General features: G+C 37.9%; 1 protein-coding gene across 5 annotated transcripts in view; it reads right to left on the bottom strand.

Annotated features, from left to right (window-relative positions):
* POC1B (POC1 centriolar protein B) overlaps window positions 1-24,709 on the bottom strand; it is a 54,188-nt gene that overhangs the window by 10,949 nt on the left and 18,530 nt on the right. For all 5 annotated transcript variants that reach the window (XM_074574758.1, XM_074574767.1, XM_074574777.1 and 2 more), the window contains one exon: window positions 16,662-16,748. In XM_074574758.1, the coding sequence (XP_074430859.1) occupies window positions 16,662-16,748 (87 nt within the window). The remainder of the gene's footprint in view (window positions 1-16,661; window positions 16,749-24,709) is intronic.

Raw genomic sequence — 24,709 nt, forward strand, 5'->3', positions numbered from 1 at the left:
AGGTACCTTCAGCTTCAGCAACAAGCTTTGTAAAGCTGAGGGCAGATAATGTGAAACCATAGAAACGTTCCCACTTTTCACAACTACAAAATAAAGTAGCCAATTTTAATTTAGGCAAATTACTTCGGACTGCATGTGCACACGTCCAAGGGAACATCTTATAGCTAAAATCAATGCTAAAGTTTCAAGTGATGACTTCTTTTTACCCATATAGAGTCCTAATAAAAATTATATCACATACTCTGCTTGAACTTCTGATCCATACTAGGGCAGGGAAAAGCTGAGGGCAGGAGGAATACTTGTAACGGGAACTGGAAACACAAGGAAATAGATACTAGAAATGAAATAATGACAGCAAATGCATAACCCTATATGGACAACGCCTCCTTTCTAATACTATAAATAGAATATTCTGCTATATTTGATACTACAAATACTAATGAATAAAAACAGAAGTAAGAAAACCCTAGGATTTTCCTAGCACGTGGGGAAACTCCCTATACTCCAAGTAGCAGATTGTGGAGGTTCACAGAGGGCATCAAATCTGCGGAGGGCGGGAGGCAGGGTTACCTCAGAACACGAGCGGGAGCACAGCATCCTCCCCAGGATCACAGCTACTCAGAGAAAGGACAGCCGTGCTTCTGGATTGCCCGCATGTGACTTCTTTCTGTCCTCTTCCCCCTCCTTAAGAAACTGACTGAAAGCCTCTGCTTCAGACCAATAGCTAGCTAAATAAGTCTAACTGAACTTTACAAAGAAACAATAGCTGGTAACAGTATGATTTATAGTGCAGGGCCTTAAAATATATCTAAAGGGCTAGCACTTCATCTGTCTCGTTCAAAGGGCTGGCAAAGTCACCTAGCATATTCATTGGTACTGTTCAAAATGAATTACAATGAAAAGAGATCGTTCAACAAACCCAAAGGAATTTCTCATTCTTGAAGGCACGTTTACTCCTAGAAAATCAAACCAATGCCATTTTTCTTAAGTTAAAATTTTCAAACTAAATCATATATTGTAAGTCATATATTTTACAATATGTAATTGATTTCTCTTAGATAAGTGTCTCATGCTTAACCTCTTGGGGCAAAATCAACCTTGACTAAGTGACACTGTATGTAGACGAGAAGAGCTAAAGGAACACACTTCTGTCTTAAACTCCATCTCTCAATAAGAATGAACAAAAGAATTACCGAAGACAAAATCCTGAAAAGACAGGCTCTGCCAGGACAAGAAGGTTTGAAGGACCTGGGTAACCTCCTCCTAAACCCTACAGTCCCTGTGCTCCAGTCTCCACAAGGGGTCTGGTGCTTCAGGAGGGTGGGAGACTGCTGCACGGGAGAACCGGTGTAGAGCTGTGTATGCTGCAGAGCATCCCTTCATGCACATAGAGATACTACATTAGCAGAGCCCCCTGCTGTAGAAGGAGCACATAAGATCTTTTTGCCAGCCCATACATAAGTATGTATTCATACAGGCTATACATGGCCTTCTTTCAAAGTTATGGGCAAAGCCAACAGAAGGTCCTTTCTGTTGGTATGGCTGCACCCGTACCAATGGGTTTTGTCAGGATAACAACATCAGTGCTATGGTACTAATATTTTTATTTTGGTACTTCATACAAACATAACTTGTGTCAACTCAACTTTGTTACATAGACAAACCTAGCTTGCCTCCCGTGGGGGGATGCTAGGAGGTGCAGGGTGTCCACACAAAGATTTCACAGTGAAATCTTCTCTTGTTAGCTGAGAACTGGCAGTTTTGACTTCCCTTCAGATCAGGGGTAACAACAAGAGGGTATACCGCTTCACCGGGTGGCTACTGACAATACCAACAGGTTTTTACTCCTACTTCTACAAAGAAAAAGAATCTCCTCCAATTCAAATTATTTACAAGAAAATAGCAAGGAGCAAAAAGCACTAAAAACTAAGTTAGGAATACAGCATAGTAGAGGCCCAAGTCAAATCCAACAGGGCCAGCACAATTGCTTGAAGACTTTGCCAAAGAGCCAGATGCTACTATTAGGAAGAAGAAGAAGAAAAAAAAAAAAAAAAAAAAAAAAAAAAAAAAAGATGCCCAATATTTCACAGCTTGGAGCTGAAATCCCTTGACTACAGCCAGAGAAAAAAAAATATTTTACTATGTAATAGAGGAACACTGCTCCTCAGCATTTGATCAAGGCTTTTGTTAATAAAATGTTACACCTATAATGGATGATGAAGAAAGGTTTGACAAGGACATCAACTACTTTAACAACTGTGTCACAGAAAACTCCTGTAAGGATAAAACAAAACTTCAAAATTTCCCTCGACAAGTCAAATTTAACTGCTTTTGTTAGGTTTCATTTAATACCTGGAGAAAGAAGCAAAAGTCTACACTGAGTTATTTTGGTGCTCAGCATTAGTAATACACTGAAGGTTTGGACAAGTTCTCCAATTTATCCAGGTAAAAACAATAATCAGTGCTGCTGAGCGTAGTTCAGAGGTGGGATTTTAAAGAACTACTTTAGCAGTGATAGCATAACTTTGTACTTAAGTGAGTTAAGTCTTACAATTTACTGAGATAAGAATCAAATTAGGGAACTGCAAAAACTGAGAAATTTGAGAATTGCCTAGAAATATCCAATAAATGTTAACTTTGGAGCGGTCTGACATGCCTGTTAAACCCTTGAAAACTCATTTATTTTAATTAGTGTTCTATTACAAACTTCTGTCAAAATACACACATTGTTCAGCACCAATCAAAATGCTAAATGTGTTGGCACATAAGATTGGTAGGTAGATGGCTTCTACTTGGCTGTATTAAAAAAAGAATTCAACAACGATAAAAATTATAGTTAAAGCATTAAGGTTGCCAATAATAGCTTTATTTTGAAATGCTTCATAATTTTCTCCCACTGTTGGGCTGTGACAGTTGGAACTTTGAGGAAACCAAAACAAACACCTTACTGATTTAAGAATATGTTCTGCAGTTCTGCCAGTTCATTAAAATCAGAATTTAAAAAAAAATAAAAAAAATCTGTGTGATAATCCGAGAGAGTGGGTTTCATTGCTCAAGCAATTCGTTAGCTACCAGGTTCTAAAAATTTATCTTCTCCCCATTTGACACTTGGTATTTGTTTTTAGCCAATTTCTTCCTACCTAAAGTGACAAAAATTAACAAACCATTGGAGGTGACTAACAGTTGACAAGGGATAAATGGCAACACCACTCCGACTGAACTTGTAGTCAAGGACGGGGGAAGGGTAGGGATGGTGACCAACTCAGTGAGTTACAATTCCAAGAATATTTGTTATCCTTAGATGTGACAGGAACTTACTACTAGAAGAGGTCTTGATCACAGAACCCAGTCCTTAGGTATGAGAAGGACAAATATACAGCATTCTCATTGAGCAATCTTTTATTTTGGAACTGACACCATCTCCCATGGTGAATTTCTTTTATGATGATTTATTTATTTTAATTTTAAAAAGCATAAATACGAACAAAACAGTTCATACAGATTATGTTCTAGCCCAGTAAAAGTATAAAACCTTCCCACTTCTGCCTCAAGAGATGCTCTTAATATCACAATGGTCACATCCACACTCCTGTTAACTTTTGTTAAAATAAATATGGATAAATATTTACTACTGACTACTACAAAGTAGTCATCAGCTAAAATTTAGGGGTTTGTTCTCCACTTCTGCAAATGATGCTGGAAGAAACCCCCGTTTTTCCTTAGTTCTTTGTGTGAGAATGTCTTACAGATTGAGATTCTGTTTCATATTATTAGTGACATGACAGGGCTGGCTACTTTGGAGTCAGCTTTTCCTCCCTGCCAACGGAAAAGAAGAGGGGAAAAAGAAAATAAATCTAGCACGACCTCCTGCCTCTCTCAGCAGCAAAATGCTACAACGCCAACAACTTGAGAAAACTCTGCCTCGTGATTCTTATAGGATTCCTATGCCGCCGAGCTGCAGAGAAGCAGCTGATGAACACAGCAGAAGGGAAGCAACTGGTCTAGTGTCCACAACAACTCACAGCTTCATGTTCCACATCCAGTCGCTCTCACAGCTTATTACTCTTTCTTGGTACAAGAGAAAACTCCACTTACAATTCCCATTCTCTGTAGTGATGCTTACGTGACTAGAAAAGCTGAGGGACTACAAGCAGATACACAACTCCCATTCAGCAAGGTGTAGCATCTTTTGCACAGAAGAGGTTCTGAAGAACAGGCTCACTGTGGATTGGCACATCTCTCCGTTTAATGTATAAGTAGAAAATAACTTATGATTTTTTTAAGAAAATGGCATATATAAAAGGCTATATATAAACTTTTATATATATGACCTTTTCTATGTGTGTACATATATATACACACAGATATATTCATGTATACGCATACACGCACACTTATATAAAACACCTTACAAACTTACTACCTTAGAACAGAAATAAACTACAGCTCTGTCCCCTATAACATGCAAAGCTGTAAAACTATATGTGTGTGTGTGTTAGGAAAATAAATGGAAAAGACTAAAGGGTTTACCATTTGAAGATTAATATTAAATTCCACTGGTCACAGTGTATTATTTTATTCATACATCTACCCATGTTTAAAGTAATTTGTTAAACATCCATGCAATTCTTCTGCACACATTCCATATTTAATTATGTTTGCTGCTACATTGCTAGCAGTTGCTGTGTGTTTGGGGTTTTTTTGTTCGTTTTGAACAGCCAAACTTAAAACATTGATTAACATTAGTATTCTGTATGTGTTCAAAATGAGAAAGACATGACAATACAATTATATATACTAAGTCATTGCTTAACTTGCTCACATTCCCATTGCCCTAGCATACAGAAAGTGTCTTGGAATTAGATTTGTATTAGTGGCATCCAGATCAGAAGCACCACAGTCTAAAATAGTATTCAATATCAATTGTCTTTATCCACATCTACACAATTCAGTATATTCTTGTATGAATGTTGTAATGAAGTCCTAAAAAAAAAAAAAAAAGAGTATACATCATCAACTGTTTCTTTTTGGTGTAAAGGAACATTGTTTTAACGTCACTAATCACACTGGCACCCAAAACAGGAACGTCAGTATGTTCTGCAAGTAAGGCTGAAAGCCACCGTACACGTACAACTTGGAGCTGAAGCACAAGGGTAGAACTTGCTCATGTCACTGTATTCAATAAACTACTGCAGCCTGTTCTGGAAACCTAGTCCTCTGGTTAGACCAGGACAAAGGAGAACCAGAAATTTTTCTTCTATTCCTGCTTGCCATTAAGGCCTGGGATGCTTTACTGAGGAACAGAATGGAAATTCCGTTAAGAATCACGACAGATTCAGATTAAAGCCCTCTTGCTTTGTAATGATGACTAAGTTGCACTCCCTCTACAGCTTTTCTGTTTTTAGAAAAATCTCCCTTACTTGTACTAGTATGATCTTTTAAAACTTTTGAAAGGAAGATTACTACATTACTTTGGTATCTTCGTATTAACAGACGCAACCTGGTGATAGCAAGAATTCATGGAACTGTGTGTCCATGCAAGGCACAAGAGGATGTATCATTTCCCATACTCTAATGAAAACACAGCGCCACTGGCACTCCCTGTCGTCTATGTCCCTGCATCTTAAGGAAAATAATTTCTAATAATAATAATGGACAACATTAACAAATATTTTCTAGAGCTCGATCATGTTAAGCGCATAACACTCACATATAAGATACTCCCGCTAAGAACAGCAGCTGAGATTCTGAAATGTGCTTGTTCTCCCTTGTGCCCACGGTGACGTGGCGCTTTCTTCGAAAGCAAAGCACGTTTCTCTGAATAGTTTGGTTGTACAGGTTAGAGTTGGATTAGGGATGTAACTTAATTGAAAGAAAAAGATGTAAAGATGTAAGTAATATTTAAATAATTCACTAAATTAGCACTAATGAAAAACTGCATTAAATACTAATCACCATGGTATAGATAAGAAATATAAACACTGCGCTAAAAGATGCAACAGAGTATCATACTTTTATGTCCCCTTTATTGATTTCATTTGATTAAGGCTGACTGTGTGCTTGCAACTGTATAGAAGAGCTAAACAACATGTTATCAATTGTACAGTATCAGTTACGACAGGTAGTGGTCCAGTCCAGATGTGGAGATGCCCCACTCAGTGGGGTATGGAAGAAGGCATATCCCTGCTGTGTGCCACGCTCCATACTTGATGTTAAAATGACAATAAAAAACAAAAGCAGTTGGCGCTTTAATCCCAGATCAACAGCTGGCATTCCAGTCCTGAATGCCAAATTCCTGTTGGGGATTCAGAGCCTTCACAGATAAAATATACTGTTGCTTTTTACAATTGTAAAAGGCAGAATAATACAAGTGACCATAAACAAGAAGTGATAAAACGCAGTCGATCAGCATAATTGAAGGCCTCCGTAAAAACTCTATAGCCATTAGAATTAGGAGCAATAAAAAGGACATTTAGCCCACTTTCCTAAGGAAACAATGCTGAGACTACCATTTCCATCTGCTTGTCCCCACACTTGACTTTTAAGTTTTGAACTTAAGATTTAAGAGGGTCTGATGGAGGAACAGATATCCTAGAAAAAACTGATTTCATGTCTGAGATTAGATCAGCAGCTAAAGGAGAGAAATCAGTAAGTACTCCCACTGGCAGAAAGGCTCTGGCATAAATTTACACATTATTGGAGACCAGAGAATGCATACAAGAGAAATAGAACTTATAATTACCTCAAAGCAAGGGAAAAGCTTCAAATAAAACATTACAGTCAGCTGTGAAACAGATTTGTAGGAAGCTAGGCTACATTATTTCTGCCAGTCAAGGATTATTTGTACTTTACAAATATCAGGAACAAAGTAAGTCCTAGCAATGGCATACTTATTAGTTAGAGATGTTAAAGAGTGATGCAGAAATTTTTTGAAGTGGTTAATGAAGTATTATTCTCTTCCATTTTGGAAGATAATAAATGTTGTAATTGTATTTCTGGCAAAATACTTCCTATTCCAACTGTGGCGAAAAGAGACAGTTAAACAATTTACACTGTATGTAAACATTTTTAAATCCTGGGTTACATAGTTTGAACTCAATGGTTTTGAAATAGCTTCACAAGTAAGGCGATGATGTTGATTTTTAATATATCCTGGAATAATGGAGAAATACCAGGGGAGTGGGGAAGCTGACATTCCATCAGTAGTTTGAAAGAATAAACAGGATAACTGTGTGGTCACAGGTCACACTCAGCTTGAGAACTGTGTCCAGGAAAAACAACGAAGAGTTGATTTAGAACATATACAGCAAAGATTTAAGGCATAATGTCAAGCAAATCAATACAGTTTGAGAAAGAAAATAAATGGTCTGTTAAACTAAAGACCTCTCTAGTGAAATATTTAGTCAAATTGTTCCTGATAAAAGCACTTTTTTTAAAATCCATTACATGCATGCTACAATTTCAATTAACACATTTTAGGTTGTAATGCAGTATGAAGCCAATTATCTAGCTAGCGTTTCTTCAAAAACAGTTAAATCAGAAGGTTACTACAGAATTATGCTGGTTTTAGTGATTCCACTGAAATCTGTTCTTGTTTCAGTCCCCTGCAAAACATACCAACGATCTGGAAGATCAAGTTTACAGACGACACGAAAAGGCACACTGGAAACTACTAAAATAGCCTGGGTTACTTGGCAATCTGACTTCATTCAGATGGCCAAATACAACCTTATGTACACATGTAAGATCTCAGAGATGAAGACACTCTATAATAATACCCTATAGAAAGCAGAAGTGTGGAAAAGCATTACAATGACATAATGTATAACTGAGGGAAATGATAAAATTTTGATGTGATAAGGTTACTGAGTGAAGAATTACAGTGAATTCTTATACGTAATTATAACTAGCTGAAAGGACTGAGGAAGAGGTAGTATTGTACTGTTACACTACACTGGCAAAAGTCTGAAGTATGGACACAGAATTACTGTTTAAGAGATGCGTAAGAAATAAGGTAACACCTACAAGAATGAATCACGGCTTGGAAGAGTAATCTTTTCAGTGAGGAAAATTTCATACTGGTTCATCTAGGAACAGGTTAGACAGAGTTAATTAATTCTTTTAAATCCCTGTGTCAAGAAAGGGGTCGTCCTCTACAGTAAAAATACTGTAATAGTCATCTGAGAGTTGCATTGCAATACCTGTGCTTCAGGTATCTGATGTGCAGTGTGGAACTGACAGCGTAGTATTCAGAAGTACAATCTCCACACAGTTAGAACACACCAGAGGACAGCATCCATCTACCCCTCTCTCTCCCTTGCACCAATTCAAGCTGGTACAAACAGAATACCATAATGTGAGGCGATACACACACACACAAAAAAAAAAAAGGGTACAATTTGTCCAAACAGCGAGGCCATGTATCTCCACTTATGGTGGCAGTCACACAGCTCCTACTTTTACCTTTACCTCCCCCCAAATACCATGTATCGCAAAATGCATAAGGGCAATAGAATCCAGTGTTTCCCTTCCAGAAGAACACCCTAATCACTACTCATGGACTGCTTCTCACTCACTCTCCTCTGATGCCATATACTTTCAGCTTTTGCTTTACAGTGCTTCAAACTCAAGCATGGAGCTGCCTCCATTCAGCCTCTGTCTCGGTTACCTGAATCCAACACACCGACTGCCTGAACAAAAGGAAGCCATTACTACCACCTCCTTTGCTTGTACAAAAGATGATGTTGAGAAGCGTCATGCATGTAACACACCTGTATATGTTATAGTACAATCACATTGGATACATGGCTCCACGAACATCGGTCAACCTCAGTTAGGTTACAGCCAGCACCAATCTCCTGCTTAACCTCCAAATAATTTTTTCTAATTATTTCCTTTGTGCTGTTCTTAGTGTTTGGATAGCTGAGCAGATCAGGGAATTGACTTGGATGGAATTAACCAGACAAAAACAGTCGTTAAGTTAAAATGACTGTGAAATTGTTCTTTAGCATTGTCCTACTTAATTTCTGACCCCAAAACTATTTTGGTGGAAGATACAAGACAAGATACTTTCAGAATTTTTCTATATCAAACATCTATCTGACGAAGCAACATTTTTGTCCTTGGTACTGAATTTTATTTGAAAAAAGTCTCAGTCTCATTTTAAGCAACCTATGTAATTTTGGGATGTGGCTCGGTGTTCCCATTATCTCACATGAAGCAAGTAACTACACCTCATACAGCAAACTAGACAATAATGAGGCAAGGATTGCAAGGAGAGATGTGTTGTATTAGAACAGTTGATATATTTGGAAAACACTCAAACAAGCTTTTAGGCAGAAAGCACCCTCTGGGTTTAGATATCACTGTAATCTTAGGGATAAATAGAATTTGCTTGTTCAAGCACTGTCATTTAGGAAAAATAAGATTTAAACCATATTAAAGTGTTTGCTTCTGTAACAGACTTGCATTAACCATTTCGAATAACATAATGGTTATATATATATATTTCATTTTATATTCAAGGTTCTACCACACAGCTGCAAGCATGCTGTGCTAAAACTTAGACTCCAGTAGTACCTAAGGACAAAGGGTAATTCAAGGCAGTATTTTAGCTTTAGCATCTTGTTTTCTGACATGCTTGATCTGTAGCTCTGCTTTATTATCCAACTTAAGATAAACAAAAATAAAACCTTGCAACCTTCTCTAAGAGAGTCACACACTATGAACTAATCTAAACATTCCCTTGTTTCTCAGTCCCACAAAGTGTGTGATTTCAGAATTATTAGTCCCGTTCAAGAAGTTCAAAACTTAACTTGTGCTACTGCATGAAAAAAAAAAATTAAAACAGGTGTTTAGAGAGTAACAGAGCTACTGAATGCTAACTTCATTAACTTCCATTAAGCTAAATGACTCACAAATGGCATTTAGATCAGTAGTAAATCATCATCTAGGTCAGCAGGAAGCTCATTACAGACTGACAATCCAAGTGACAGAAACACTTTTCTACAAGTGCTATAGTAGTAATTTCCTGTGTGAAAGGCTTGCTGCTGTTCCTGCATTCCTCAGGGGATGCTTCTTCTCAGAGGATGTTACTCTTCCCCAGGAAGAGGAAGGAAGCAGTTGTTATTGGATGTGTGGGCTGATAGCTGTCGGGCATTTTCTGCATGCCACGGAATCAGCTGTGAGAACTGTGAATACAGCTTAGATTCCCAGCCGCAGCAGGGGAAAACACTGCTTGAGCAGACAAGGTCAGAGCGTACGCATACAGTATCTCAGGAAGTTGAAACAGAAATAATACCTGGAACTTCCATCCCTTTAGTTCCCAGAAATGTGCTGATTTGCTAAAGGAACAATATACAGACGTGGATCAACTTGAAAAGCATTCCTGAAGCATTGCACTGTTGCCATGAGTAGGACCCCATGCAAAGTAAAATATTGCCAGTTCTAAAAGTCATCTACAGCAAGCCAGTTACCTTACAAAACAGTACCAATAGGCCAGCAATAGCATCTGTTAATAATGTCACTATGGGCAAAGCCAACATAATTAAAAAAACTGCCTTGTGAGGAAACTAAATATTGAAGCTTAATCTTTTATACGGCAGGGGGTGGTAGTGCTGTAGATTATTTTTTTTTTTTCCCCTGTTAGGTCCCTTTCCTGAGCTTCCTATCCTACAGTAACACAAGCTCCCTCCGTATGGGCTGTGACACTCTTTCAGGGCAGGTCACCAGTAGCTAGCCCATGCCTAGTCCAGTATCAGTGAATTCAGTGTCACATCCCACCGGCTTTTTTTTCAGTGGCAGCATTAATAAGTTTCCTTACTCTACTAACTCCTTATTTCCAAACTTGGTCAAAAAAACCCCAAGACACCAACAACTACATGATTGAAAAATTATTAAGGAGATAGGATAGAGACAGACAAATAAACAGTACAATCTCACAAGGTACAGTTCCTCAGGAAAGCAGGCTAAAAATAGTATAGGAAATATTATATTCTTGCACTCTCTAGTGCCCAAATTCAGAATTCTGTCTCCAATGAAAATCTGACTTTCTCTCAAGCTCCAGTTCACTCAAAGAATATAATGAAGCCTATTAAGGAACATCAAGACATGTATTATTACCTAATTATGTAGCGGCACAACACATTTCCTGTTCTCTCCTTGTAAACCAGCAGTACACGCTGTGTTAGAATAGCATCACTGCAAAATGCAAGGGCCATTTGGATCATATTCTTCTTTTATTACAAATATTGAGTTCACCTTCATGTATCTGATCTTTAAGTGTTATTTGATGCTAGTGGTATCAAAGCATATTGCTTTTAGGATTAAATACACAAATCTTTTTAAACATGCCTGCGCCTCTACAGAGGCTCAGAATGCAAGCTTAGAAATTCACTGTTCAATATGCCAAATGATTCATCTTTTTGGCACTTGTGACAGGTGATGAGCCATTTTGTTCATATAGACCATACGTTCTTTGGAAGGCCCCAAGCTGGGCAAGAGAAAAGGCTGTCTCTACTGCCTCATGGCTGTTCCAGATGGATTAGGTGTAGCCTTTGGGAGGGATGGGAGACTTTCCTTCCCTGAGAGCAGCTGAACATGTTTAGCCACAGAGCTGCGGGGAGCAGGCAGCCTATCCGCTTCCCTCAGCCCCACACACTGCACTTGCATAGAGTGCAAAGAGGAGAAAGGTCTGTCTGGAGTGTGCTGCAGGCCAAGATGACACTAAAAATTGCTTGTCTAAGAGCAAGATTGGACAGAGAAAAGGATTCATTTGCAAAGACATATGAGTGGAGTTTACAAGTTTTTTTTTATTCTACTGCACCGAACACTTCTGATTTCCTCTATTTGTTGTATTTATTCTATGTGTCTATAAGACCTAGCATCAGAGGTTCAGAGCCTGTTTGAGAGTTTTTGTATGCTCATCTATGGAAAAGGTGTAGACAGTTTTAGCTCAAAACTTTGGAGAAACAGGATCTCTGCACATTATACCCCAATTTCATTTCATGTTTGTGATCATGGAGTTGGCAGTTTGTTCAAATACACATTTACTGGTAAACAGAAGAATGGCAGTACGTGAAAAAAATCCATAGCTATTCAGGAAGAGGCTTTTCGTATTTCTCTCTCTGGGGGCAAGGAAGGTAAGGTGATGGGAGAGGCTGGGAACTGTCAATTTTTATCAAAGCCCTTCTACTGGTGTGATCACTTCTCAATGCAGAGCTCAGTCTAACTGGCAACGGAGTGCTGGACAAGGAACACAAGCAGGACATTTTTCTCCCTCTTTTTAAAAAAAAAAAAAAAAGAGTACAATGATTCCAGTCTTCATTTCAAAGGGGTGGTGCCAGAACTTTTCTTTGGTAGAGAAAAATGTATGAATATCATGCAACGATCAGAGTTTAAGTGAAAGGCTAAATGTCTGCGGTCCCAAGAAAACTTGATATTCATGAACTACAGAAAGCTGTTGTGCTTTCAGATGAACTATAACAAGCAGTAAGGGCAACCACTGTGCACACTGAAGTGCCACGTGAGTTTTGCTCTACTGGCTGTTCCCTTCTGAATGGGGCTTGGGCCCCAAATTCCTATTCTTTCCTTTCTTCCTTTTCCCTTCCCATTAACCTCACTGAAGACAGTTGGCGTTTATTTCCATGTAAGGCTGGAGCCAATAAAGGATGTAAATTAGAATAAATTTGAAGTTGCATGGTAAAGAAAACATGCAGTGTTTTTAGCTTTTAAGATAAAACTTCTTTTGTCATCCTCTTCTATAGGATTCTGGAGTTGTGTTAAGCCATCCAAGGAAGCGACATTGTCCAAAGTCTTTTCAGAAGTTCACATGAGGAATAGTTGTGCAAGCCTTCACGTACACGGAGATGAAAGAATAGATGCAAATTTTGCATTCATAATTGCTGTCTTTGCAAAATATATGAGGTGGGTTTTAGGTTTTTTGTTGTTGTACTCCAAGGCAGAAAAAAAGCATCAAAAACACCTAAGCCTGAAATACATACTGGGGAAGCAATGCGTATAGGATAAATTGAGAGTACAGATAGTTCTACTTTTTTGCATCAAGACACCTACTACAAATGCAGTACAGATAAACTAACAATGTCTTACCTTGAGGAATAAGAAGTTGCACATGCTCTTATTTGCTTTCACATATTTTACAAGTTTGTGGGGGGGGGTTGAAGAGGAATTTATTTGGCCACTTTCTATTTTAAAACATAGTATGTTCCTTTTGCTCCAAACAGGAAACAACCCTTATCTTTCCCCTTCCAATAATTAATCCAGTTTTAACTTTGTAGAACTCATACTGCAAATGAACAACAAACATGTCTTGTTTTCGGTGTTAGCTAGCACTGGAAGAGAAAGAAGAGCAAACATCTCCCAGGCAGCACAGACGTTCTGACTTCCAGATTACAGTACATTGCTTTGCTTCCTCCAAATCCTGTTTACATGAGCAAGGTCAGGGGATGGAACATTAGAGAGCCTCTACAGTGATTTCCTGCTGCTGTCAGTAAAAACTACTGAGACATCATCAACTTTCCCTCGTTCCCAACAGCTTATCAGGGACCGGAGGTTACCAATGTATTGCCTTACAGACTTGAAAAAAAAAAAAAAAAAAAAAAAAAAAAAAGGAAAAAACCTCAGCCTCCCTCAAAAACTAAAAGTAAAGTCAGAGGATGGAACAGAAGGAAATAGTCCCAAAGGGAAACAACACTTCCAATTTTTCCTTTTCAATAGTTCAGAAAACAAAGGCAATATCAAGCTGCTTACACACAGAGAAGAAGGGGTAGGAGAGAGGCAGGAATGCTTTCAGAGTCTTCAATGAGATAAAAAGAAACACCAACCCCAGCCCCCAAACCTTGACCCCAAGTCAGTGAACATTTTCAGAGTGTAAAAGGCTGGAACACACCTCATTTTTAATAACTGCAACATATGAAGGCTCTTACCATTGGAAAACTCAGGGCATTACGCAAATACCAATTAGTTAAGTATATATAGCTTGTTCTTATACTTGTTTCAGTAACGCATCGGCGAAATTAATAAATGAATCATCAAATTCAAAGCTTTTTTTCCTGACAATAATAATACACAGACAAGAATTCTTAATGTTTTTGTAATTATAGTCCAAGAGAAAGCAAAGCAGCTCCATACTGAAGACTACACTAAAGTTTTTCCACCAACACAATGACCACATTCCCTTCATTATGTTTACAAGGAAGTTGCATCAGTGTGAATCTGAGATGAAAACAGGTTTTTCACCGTGTTCAGAAAGAACTGGCCTTAAAGTTTTAAGCCGTTTAGAATTCAGGGAGTTTAATAATTTAAATGTTTTCTAGCAAGAACCCTACAAGAACATTCATGCTGCATATCTTGGCTTGATTTTTGAAGGAAGAAAATACAAGTACATTTAAAAAAATCCACATAAGTAGGCATTTTAAGCGTGGAAGTTGTTATGGATTGTTGGCTTTGATGAAGCAACAAATTAAAATTCCTTGAAAGGACAAGGAGGAATTGGAGGAAGAGATAACACCAGTATTTCCTCATACAGATAAAGCTCAAAATACACATGAATTGCTAGAGAAATATCTAAACATATATTTTAAATTCACAATAAAGAATCAAGAGTGTCAAAATTTTAAATATTTGTTTTTCAAATCTTCTCCAGGCAGACTGTTGTCAAGAACAGATGACAGTGATACTTAGCTGCACCTTAATTATCTGGAGTTGCGTGTCCTGTTTTGGGCTTCTCAATACAAGACAGACATTGACATCCTGCAGCAAGCCCAGCGGAGGGCGAGCAAGATGGTGAGGGGGGCTGGAACACATGATATACAAGTAAAGGCACAGAACCAGGTTTGTTCAGCCTTAGGAAGGAAGGATACAGGGAGATCTTACTGCCATCTCAAACATTTAATGGGTGGACAGAGAGAAGAAGACCGAGACAGATGCTTATTAGAGGACCACTGTGAAGGTGGCAGCAGACATGTTAGAACATAGGAAATTCTAGCTACATATTGTAAAAATAAAGTATTTTCACCAGTCAAACACTATAGCAAACTGCCCAGAGAGGTGGTGGAATCGCCATCCTTACACATATTAACTGAACAAAGCTTTTTGGAACCTGATACAAGTTGGTCGTGCTTCAAGGGGGAGGTTAAATGAAATGACTCCAGATATCCCTCTCAACCTATGCTGTTCTATCTTTTTTATTAAAAAAAAAAAAAATCTTTACAGAAGGGAAGAAAATAAATATATTTTTGCTCTGCCACAAGTCATCTTGTGGCAGAATTTTGAAGGCATGAATTTTGAAGCAACACTTTTGTAATGAAGACTGTAAAGCCAGCCAGCAATCAAAAGGATGCTGTCTCTAGCAGGTCAGCTTATTCCTACTATGAGTTCTGGGCACAAAGTTTTATACACTGTTCTCATATCAGAAGAATTAACAAAGGAGATGAAGTGATTGGCAGATTTATAGGTATATAACAAAGAATTACAGTGTAACTATACATGTGAATTCCGTGATCAGTATTAAGATCAGGAAGTAATGAACACAGTATTTTAAAGTGATCAGTAGACAATAAATTATAGCCACCACAATCCACTATCTGTCAAGCCTACTAAAGAGATTTCTGAAAGGCTGCAAATTACTTTTGACATAAGTTATCTTAAAGAACCATACTTCCATTGGGAAAACACAACATGATGACTGCTAAGCCTTAAAATATATGAAATTATCATCTCTCAAATAAAAGTTATTACATGATTATTTGCTTCAAATAAAAGGTTTCTCTTCGACATCAACCTCTGTCTTATGATCTTCAATAAATGCTCTTAAAGCATTTTATAAAGTACCTTCAAACATACCTTTTCATAAAGCATTCATGATAAAATAGAACAGCAGAAACCACACCTGCTGCCTATTCACACGTATTAACCCTTCAGCCACACAAACTCTTGTTATGGTATCTAAAATTACTCAAGATACAACTTACACCTTCACAGGAACAGATTCAGAACTAAAGGAGAAATTCTCATTTTAACCTAATTCTAGAACAGTACGTCTTTTAGATCTCATACCAGGAGAGCATATTTCTCCTCCTACGAAACCACCGTTAAAACATTGCCTTCCTTTCCTCCCACATGCAATACCAATGTCATATGAAAAGCTAACACTAGAAGTATCTAATCCTATGGTTCTGTCTTAAAGTGTGCTACCTTTTTTTTTCCTCCTAGAGAACTACTAGATGCCTTAAAAGGAGAAAAATTAAAACATCACTTTTGCAATTTTATCAGTGAGGCAATTATTCTTTAGGTTTCCCATTATTTGCACATAGAGACAGAGTTACAAAAAAGTTTGAGAATAAGCCACATGTTTTACCAATAATATTTTGATATAATTAGCATGGGCTTGTAATTGGCATTTTTGCTTAGTGTATGGGTACAATTACTAGTATAACGCAAACGCGTTGCTATTACACCATCTTCTGGTTAGCCTCAGGAACTGTGAAAGAAAGCTGAAGTTGAGAAGTTCGGATATTGAGCTCTGAGCAGCTGATAATTGTTAAAAAAATATATGCCATTCATACAAACAGAAAAAGCGCATTTCTGACAACATGTTATTTTAAGCTATACCCTATCTTCCCCTCCGCCAGAAAGCAACTTACCAGAGTACTGAAAGTGGAAGACGAACTAATCTCTATGACAGGTGGGTCAAGTGTTTGTGTATTAGTCACATCAAAGTTAGGGTTGACCTGTTGAAAATGAATTATAATATCATTATTTCAGCACCAGTAAAGAAAGGGAAATAAGACGGAAATAAGAAGGACCACTTGCTGCATTAAGGCACCACTATTCACTAAGGACTGGAAATAGGCTTTAAAACGTGTAAAAAAATAAAGGTAGGATGTTACCCTCCAACTGTGTAAAATGCAATAATAGAATACGAAAAGAGAGTCCAGATAAGCATTTACTACAGAAATACAATTTATACTTCATAAACATCCATCCCCGAAAACTAACTCAGAGAATTCCTACCACAAGAGGTGCAAGTATTAAGAAGTTCAGTTGTATGACAAAACAATAAAAATGAAATTATAATAAATCCATTTCAAATTAGTTTTTAAGACAGCTAACTCAAAACCTGCCCAAGGCTGAAGCCGTACAACTAACAGAGTGGCCAATGATGCTGCTGGAATATTGAACAGGAAGAAGTATTCAAACAGCTTCCCAACTCTGTAACTGTCCCTTGCAGGTGCTTATGAGCTTTTTTGCATGTGCACAACAACTATCAGGGCTCCTGAAAGTCATCTTTGAGTTTTACTTTCCAGCATCAATCACTTGTGGGTGCAGTTGTAGGCCATCTTTCCCATTCCTCCTTCCATGAGGAGGACTGTCGCCAGCAGAAGTGGTGTATTGCCCTGGGTAATTCTGGACTTGAGAACCATCTTCTAGCAACAATGCTCAATTAGCTTGTTATAGTCCAAGGACAGCAGTAGCCCTCTACTTGTGGAGGTTTCCATACACAACTAGGCAGCACTCTTACCTTACACTGGTCCCCTGCCTGTTGTAGCTTACTTAGGGCACATCCTCACTCACAGTTTCATACCACAGCCTATAAATCCCGCTACCATTCAGCATGAGCTAGGATCAATGTGGTTGCAACCACTCTGGCTCAGCAAAGCACAGGAAGGTGTGGGCCAAGCCTGTCCCTGAGCCTGAGTTGCCTTACCGACGTGGGTGCATCATTAGCACCAGAGCTGAAAGTGAGCACGCCCAGATCCATCAGTTCCTGACTCACACTCAGGTTCCCCAAGTCATCTATCACAACCAAACATACATACTGTCGACATGCTTGCTTCTTACATGACAAGTCCGATTGTCAAAATAACTTGACAAACACTGTTGTGGAAAGCAGGTAGGAGGTAACACTGAATCACTAATCTGTGACAAGTTAACTGGCCAAACACAAACCATGCTGTTCCTAAAAACACAGGAAAAACTGCTTTATATTGGGATAATGTCAGAGGCTGACTGATATTTCAACACAATATCTGCTATTTTGTCATCTTGGTATCACAGTTGGACGACTCACTTATTGTTGGTAACAGGAGTTAATCTATAACTTTAGTAGTATTTTGCTAATGTCCTTTCAGGAAAGTGAAGCATTAACAAAATATAAGAGAATATAAAGTTTGAGAAAGCTGCTGATTTTATTTATCTTATGGTTTCTACCTAAGGATCAGAATAGTCTCCCTGTAAAAATACACGTGTGCATTTTCCCTACCGTTGTTATCATCTAGGTATATGGCAGCCCAATACGTTTGCCCTCTCAGCGTGATGTATGGAAGTACCGTTCTTATTATTTTATGAACTGACAAAATTCACAGAAAGACTAGATGACTTTAAAATCACCAAGAAGTCTGGTGTAGCAAAGAGAAGTGAACTTTTCTCGTTTCAACCTTTTAGCAGTAACCCAACAGCAGCCTTATCAGAGACAGCATTAATTCCAACCATCTTACTTGAAAGTGGGGAAAAAAAAAAAGCCTCAAAACTTACACTTGCCTAATGACAGGGGTATATTTTAGTTGCTGAAAGTTTATTAGATACAAGGGTCATTTTATTTTGCCTTTTCAAGGAGAAAGAACTTACTATTTCACCTGAAGACTGTCAAAACTCTGGCTCAGCCAGAGCTGCTCACACAGTAACAGCTTCAGTGCTACTTCCACACGCAAAAGTCCCTGACACGAGGGTCTGTACATTGGAATATAGACTTTTAGGTCAGAGATCCATTTGCGAAGTAGCTACGACGAGATCTTAAAACTGGAATTAGTAGCCATGGAAGGCAGGCAATAGCATCTTGTACTGCCTGAAGCGTTTTCATTCAGTTCATTTGGATTTCCATAACTTCCATGCAGAAATTTATGTTAAAACTAATAGAAGCAAGATCCTCCTTGGTAAATGCGGGTGGAAGAGGGGCAGGGAGGAAGATGATGAACAAAGTTTACTAGCACGCTAAAAGGTAAAGAGACATTTAGATACAGATGTTGCCTGATTATTCAAGGTGAAAGTGATCCTCGCACTTTGCAGCACTCACAAATCAGAGACGATAAGCTGTCCTTAAGGGGAGATCTTAATTCTGTTTTTAAGCTAGTTCACCTTTCTGAGTAGCAGTGTTTATCTCTTTCTTAGATTCAGTTTCAACAAGCCATTCTTCATCCATGAGGTCTTTTTTGTAGGTAGTCTGTCTTTTAATTCAGATTATAGGTGCATCGATTGAGAATGAGCTACCCAGAGACAATCAGGAAAACTCATCCTGCTACAGAGCCATCATAGATGATGACTTAAGTTTTCCCTCAATTTGTAGAAATTAGAACCAACTCCTGCTTTCTTCTAATTTTGTCAAAAAGACTTTGAGGAAAAGAAAGGGAAAAAGGAGAAGTAAAACCAGGTAACATGGCCTAAATAATAACCTTCAATTTATCTCAAAGTTCTACCATTTTAACTGGACTTCTCCTTTAATTTCTTCTCTACAGAAACATGATTAGTGACAGTGTCCTCTGCATATATTATTGCTTACCACTTTATCAGAGTTAAAGTGAGGAAGAGGGGAAGAGCAAACTTTACTTCCCCAACCCCCCCATATATACCCTGTCTATTTGATTAAACAGACAGATGTCCTAAAGAGCTTACATTTGTTTAGTGCCCAGCATAACCAGGGTCATTTGCTTCTGATCTTCAGTCAGCCCTGCAATAAATATAATTAACGCATTCTCTGAATATCAATCATACTATGGGCAGCTAAGCCTAAAGTCTTTTTCTGACATACATCATTTGGGTACTGAAAAGAAGAGAGGACAATGCACCTGCAGGACTCTGCACAACAGGGACAGCAGGTGCCTATCACCTATCAATACTCTAATGTAGAGGAGCTACTATAGTATTATTACTAAACTCTTGAAACATCTTCTTTGAGATAATATCTCCGTGTTATATACATCAGAGATACTTAGACTGAGTTAAATGCTTTTCTTGATACAGGGTTGCTAAATAAATAGATGGTATGATGAAGTTAAGAAAATATGCTCTTTACATGGAAGTGTCACATCCTGGAGCTGGAATGAGTGTCTCCTGCATATAGTTCTGCCTACTGCTTTATCAGAGATAAGGGGAGGATGAGGGGCATTGCAAACATTGACTAGGGGTGCAGGAACTGTCATTGGCCATATTAAAAGATATATCTATATATATAGAGAGATATAAAATTGTTAAGCAACGTCAGAAATAGCAAAGTGTCTAAAGAAAGCACAAAAACATGAAGGCTGTAGCTAAACCCTGCTTGCAAATACTCATGTTTAATATTGCACTAAAAATTAATTTGGTAATGGAATGAAGCTAAGTGTAGAAGTTTCACATGACTTGATACTAGAAGAGGTTGCCCAGAGAGGTGGTGGAAGCCCCATCCCTGGAATTTTTTAAGGCCAGGCTGGACGGGGCTCTGAACAACCTGATCTAGTGGGAGGTGTCCCTGCCCATGGCAGGGGGATTGGAACTAGATGATCTTTAAGGTCCCTTGCAACCCTAACAATTCTATGATTCTATGATATTTCCTGACAAGGTGATGTAGTTAGTTGTCAAATAATCTTGCCAAACAAATTTGGAAAAACTTAAATTTAAAAAACAAGAAAGGAAAACCAGAACACCAGAAAGCAGGGCAGCAGGAGCTGTCATGTATTAAAGGTTTTCAAAAACACTCTTCCAAAGCTTTCTTTTAATTACCTGGTAAACTGATATACCAAGTATTTTCATTATCTTCTTCCAAAATGATGATACAATTATCACATTTTGATCCATAGTACAAGAAAATATATTTGAAGGAAGGTTTACACAGAACCTTTCATTTAAGGAATTACAGATTTCTAAAGACTGAAGTGGAGTGAAACCGAAATATGTTATTTAAAGATAGTGAGAGGCAGGATTAGGATCACTGCTTAGGACAGAGAACTAGGGGAGTAACAAAAGAAGCAGGCCCAATTGTGTGATTGACAGCCATATGCTACAAGTAAATGACTATGCCCCTACAGCTATCCCTCCATTGTTTTTAGTAAATTATATCAATCCCCCCCCCCCCAAAAAAGCTACCCTTCACTTTGTTTTTATAATGCATTTCATAAGATATTGGTGTTATCTCAAAAAATTAAAAATCAATAAAATTAAAAGAGGAATTTTTAAATGACTCACACAAAGTATTTCCTAAGAAAATGATGTAGCTAGCTGAAATAGTCTCTCCCAATAAATCCAGAGAAATTTAGCTTTCAATTGGATTAAACACTGTTCTTTGTGCTAGACTGGAGTCCTCAATCCAAGTAAACCATATATTCTTATTTCTACTGCCACCTAGTGTATGTTTGGATTTCCTTCACTTAAGAAAATATTTACAACTGAAAATTTTAAGGTGAAACTAAATCAACAGTAGCCTTTCATGATCAAGATATAAGCTCTACAGATCTTAATATGTCCAAACCCCAATACTACGCTTTTAAAGGAAACTATTATTTCTATCTTCCATCCACTTTAAAGAGATCTCTAGTATACGAAAGATTAACTATGTACAAACATAGGAAATTCAGATATCTAACTCATCAAGCAAAGTGCATTTCTTCTAGTATATTGCACTAAAACTCTATTACTGATTAAACATACTATTTTCAAATATCTCCAAAAGCTCCTTATTGCAAAGAGAGACAATGACTGATTTATCTCAGCTAAATTTAGACATACTGCTAGACACCTGTATTTGAGCTGGTCACCCAAAGTGACCTCTACAGTCAATGGAAAAAAGTAGGCTCCTTCAGAGAACAGGTAATTTACTTACATTTCCAAATTGTCTGAATAATTGCAATGAGTATAATCGTCAAACTTTACAACAAATCGTCAAACAATATTCTACTTACTTGAATATTCAAGAATCATATTGATCAATGCAGTTGGAGAACAGTTGTACAGATTTATAAGTCAAGAACATGAAATTCTACCCTGCATTAAAATTCAGGCTACTGCTGGTCTTAAGAGGAGGAGATATAAGTAAGGAATTTATTGTGAAAGTTATTTATGCTTCAAAAAGTAGGCAGGGAAAGAGAAAAAACTAGAGAAGGTATCTTAAATATTACTGGCTCTGTGTATAGCTTTGAAGAGTGAATAACCAAGAGTTCTGAGAAAAGGTGAAAGTACACTCAAGCTCCATGTTTCAGTCTATCCTGAAGGCAAAATACCAGGTGATACCTGCAATTCTTAACATCCTTGTGCAAGCTGTTTTGTTCAAAACAGCATTTCCAACTGGTCATGTGTGAAAACACTGCAACTGTGTCTGAACACAGATGAATAAATTCTGACGTAAGCTAGCTGCATTTCACATGTTCTACTTTCCCAGGATCAAGTTCTGGAATAGCAGGGACCTTGCCACATTGAGGCAAGCAGAGATAGAGAAACAACGAATATCCAAAAAGCATTAGGAATCCTGGAGAGGTGTGAAACATTATGTATTAAAAATGCACAGACAGAATTATTTCTCTCTTGAGCTCTACCTGTACATCCGTTGAACTTTTGGTGTTCTATGAATTCAAATTTTATCCTAAGGGAATCCATCTTCATTCCTTCTACAGAGGGGACTAAACCTAACCAGCACAGCATAACTCAAGGCAACATATTATAACACATCTCAAGTGTCTAGGTGACATCGTAGTGGCTTGTAGCAAACCTTAAAAGGTCATTTATACTTTTAAATATCCTGGATTTGAACTGCCTCCTCTTCCTGCCTGTAACTCTTGCATACATTACCAAGACTCTTAAAATACTGTTATTTCAGTTCAGTTAAAATCAATTATCTTCCCCATTTCTCATGAAAAAGAAAATAAACAGAAGGCAAACAGTTCTGCATTTTATTTGAGGTGCAGATGAGATACTAGGGAAAAACTGTGTCATTACAATTGCTGTGCTGTGGTGGAACAGATCACCCAGAGAGACTGAGGAATCTCTGCCCCTCTTCAAGGCCCCCTAGATACACCCATGTGTGATTTGATGTACCACTGGCAACAAGACTAGATCATCTCCGAAAGCTCCCTCTATCTGACATGTCTGTGATTTAACTCCTCCTTTCCCTGGTATATTAGAAACATGGTAAGTCATAGACAGATGAGGGTGGTGTGGCAGTGGAACTGCGTAGTGCTAAAATTCTCTCTATTGCCTGTTGCTTAGAAAGAGGTTGGGATGGTTAAAAAAAATAATTAAAAAATGTATATTTGCAAGAAGGACAAAAATATTTTTCATGTTTTTTTCTCCACAGTACAGCACAGTGGAGCTAGAAATGCTGGGGGTTTTTTTTCAGTTATAGGAGGAAATATTTAAGAAGATGGAACACTGAAAAATTTCAAGCATAGTTAGTGCCACTGAAGCATGTTACTGCTGGTAGTAACCTGATACTAGTTTTGTCTGGATTAAAAAATGTCTCTGTCCAGATGGTGAGGTCTGTTCTTCCTCACCACAAGAAAAAACCCAACCATAATTGTTGTGAGAGAGAGGAGGGGCAGTAAAATAGGAAAAAAAACCACATGGAGCAACAGAACTTGATAACTTCACTTCAACACTGTCTAAACTATTACATTAATTCTGAAAATAAGCTGCAAAAGAGATCTTAATTATTATTATATTATTTAATTTACAAAAGTATAGTACATTACAGTAATATCAGTTTTGTTGAAACTACCACTGTTCTATATCAAAGAATATAATACAATTCGTGTTTATTTGGGAGCAAGATATTCTACAGATAATGTGATGTTAACAGAAAACTAAACACAGCAATCTGATTCTTATAATCCTGAAGTCAGGCCAGAAAACATACCTCAAGAGTCCAAGACTTTGCTGTAACAAATGACACAGCCATAGAGCCCTTTCACTACTACAGAGCAGCTAACCCAGAGCCTATAAGCTGCTACAAATGTTACAGCCATGAAGAAATGCAGACATTAGGTTAAGTGAAATGTGTCAAAGCTAACTCATGAATACCATCTTGACATTCAACTATCAAATTTCCTTTATATGCCCTTTCAGTATTGGTAATGAGGTGCTTCCTAGCTTTAGTTTAACTTTAGCCTGAACTCATCAACACTTTTCCAGAGCTTCTCAACTATCTCATCTTAACTACCAGAGACAAAAAAAAAAAAGAGAATCTGGAAAATTGCTTTACAGTCTATTCATACCTTTGCCAAGCATCTGAGCAGTAGAGGTCTGGAAAAGCTGACCTAAAACGAAAGCAACTGAACCCTACAGCTGTAAGCTACTGTGTGTGCTTAGTACGCTTTATAAACGAGCTGCAATTTGAATGCGTCTTGAAGCAAACTGTTGATGCAGCAAAAGTGGTTTAAATCTGCTGGCAAGTGCTGTGACTGAGTTTGTTCCAGCACTGACCACCTACACTGAAGGCTGCTACAGGAAATTTAATTTCATTCATTGACCTTACAATGAATATGACAGAGAACTACTCTTCTGGCAGAGAAGTTTATGAAGCTTGTCATACATACAGTTGCACCGCTCTTTGACTGATCAAAACACTAAGTAACAAACTTTCACATCTAACTTGACAATAGAACTAGACACATGAAAATACTTAATGATGGATTCTATCAGGGTTCCTTTCACCCACCAAAATACTGACAAT

Source organism: Larus michahellis, chromosome 1 (genome assembly GCF_964199755.1).
Source record: "Larus michahellis chromosome 1, bLarMic1.1, whole genome shotgun sequence".
NCBI classification, from domain to species: Eukaryota; Metazoa; Chordata; class Aves; order Charadriiformes; family Laridae; genus Larus; species Larus michahellis.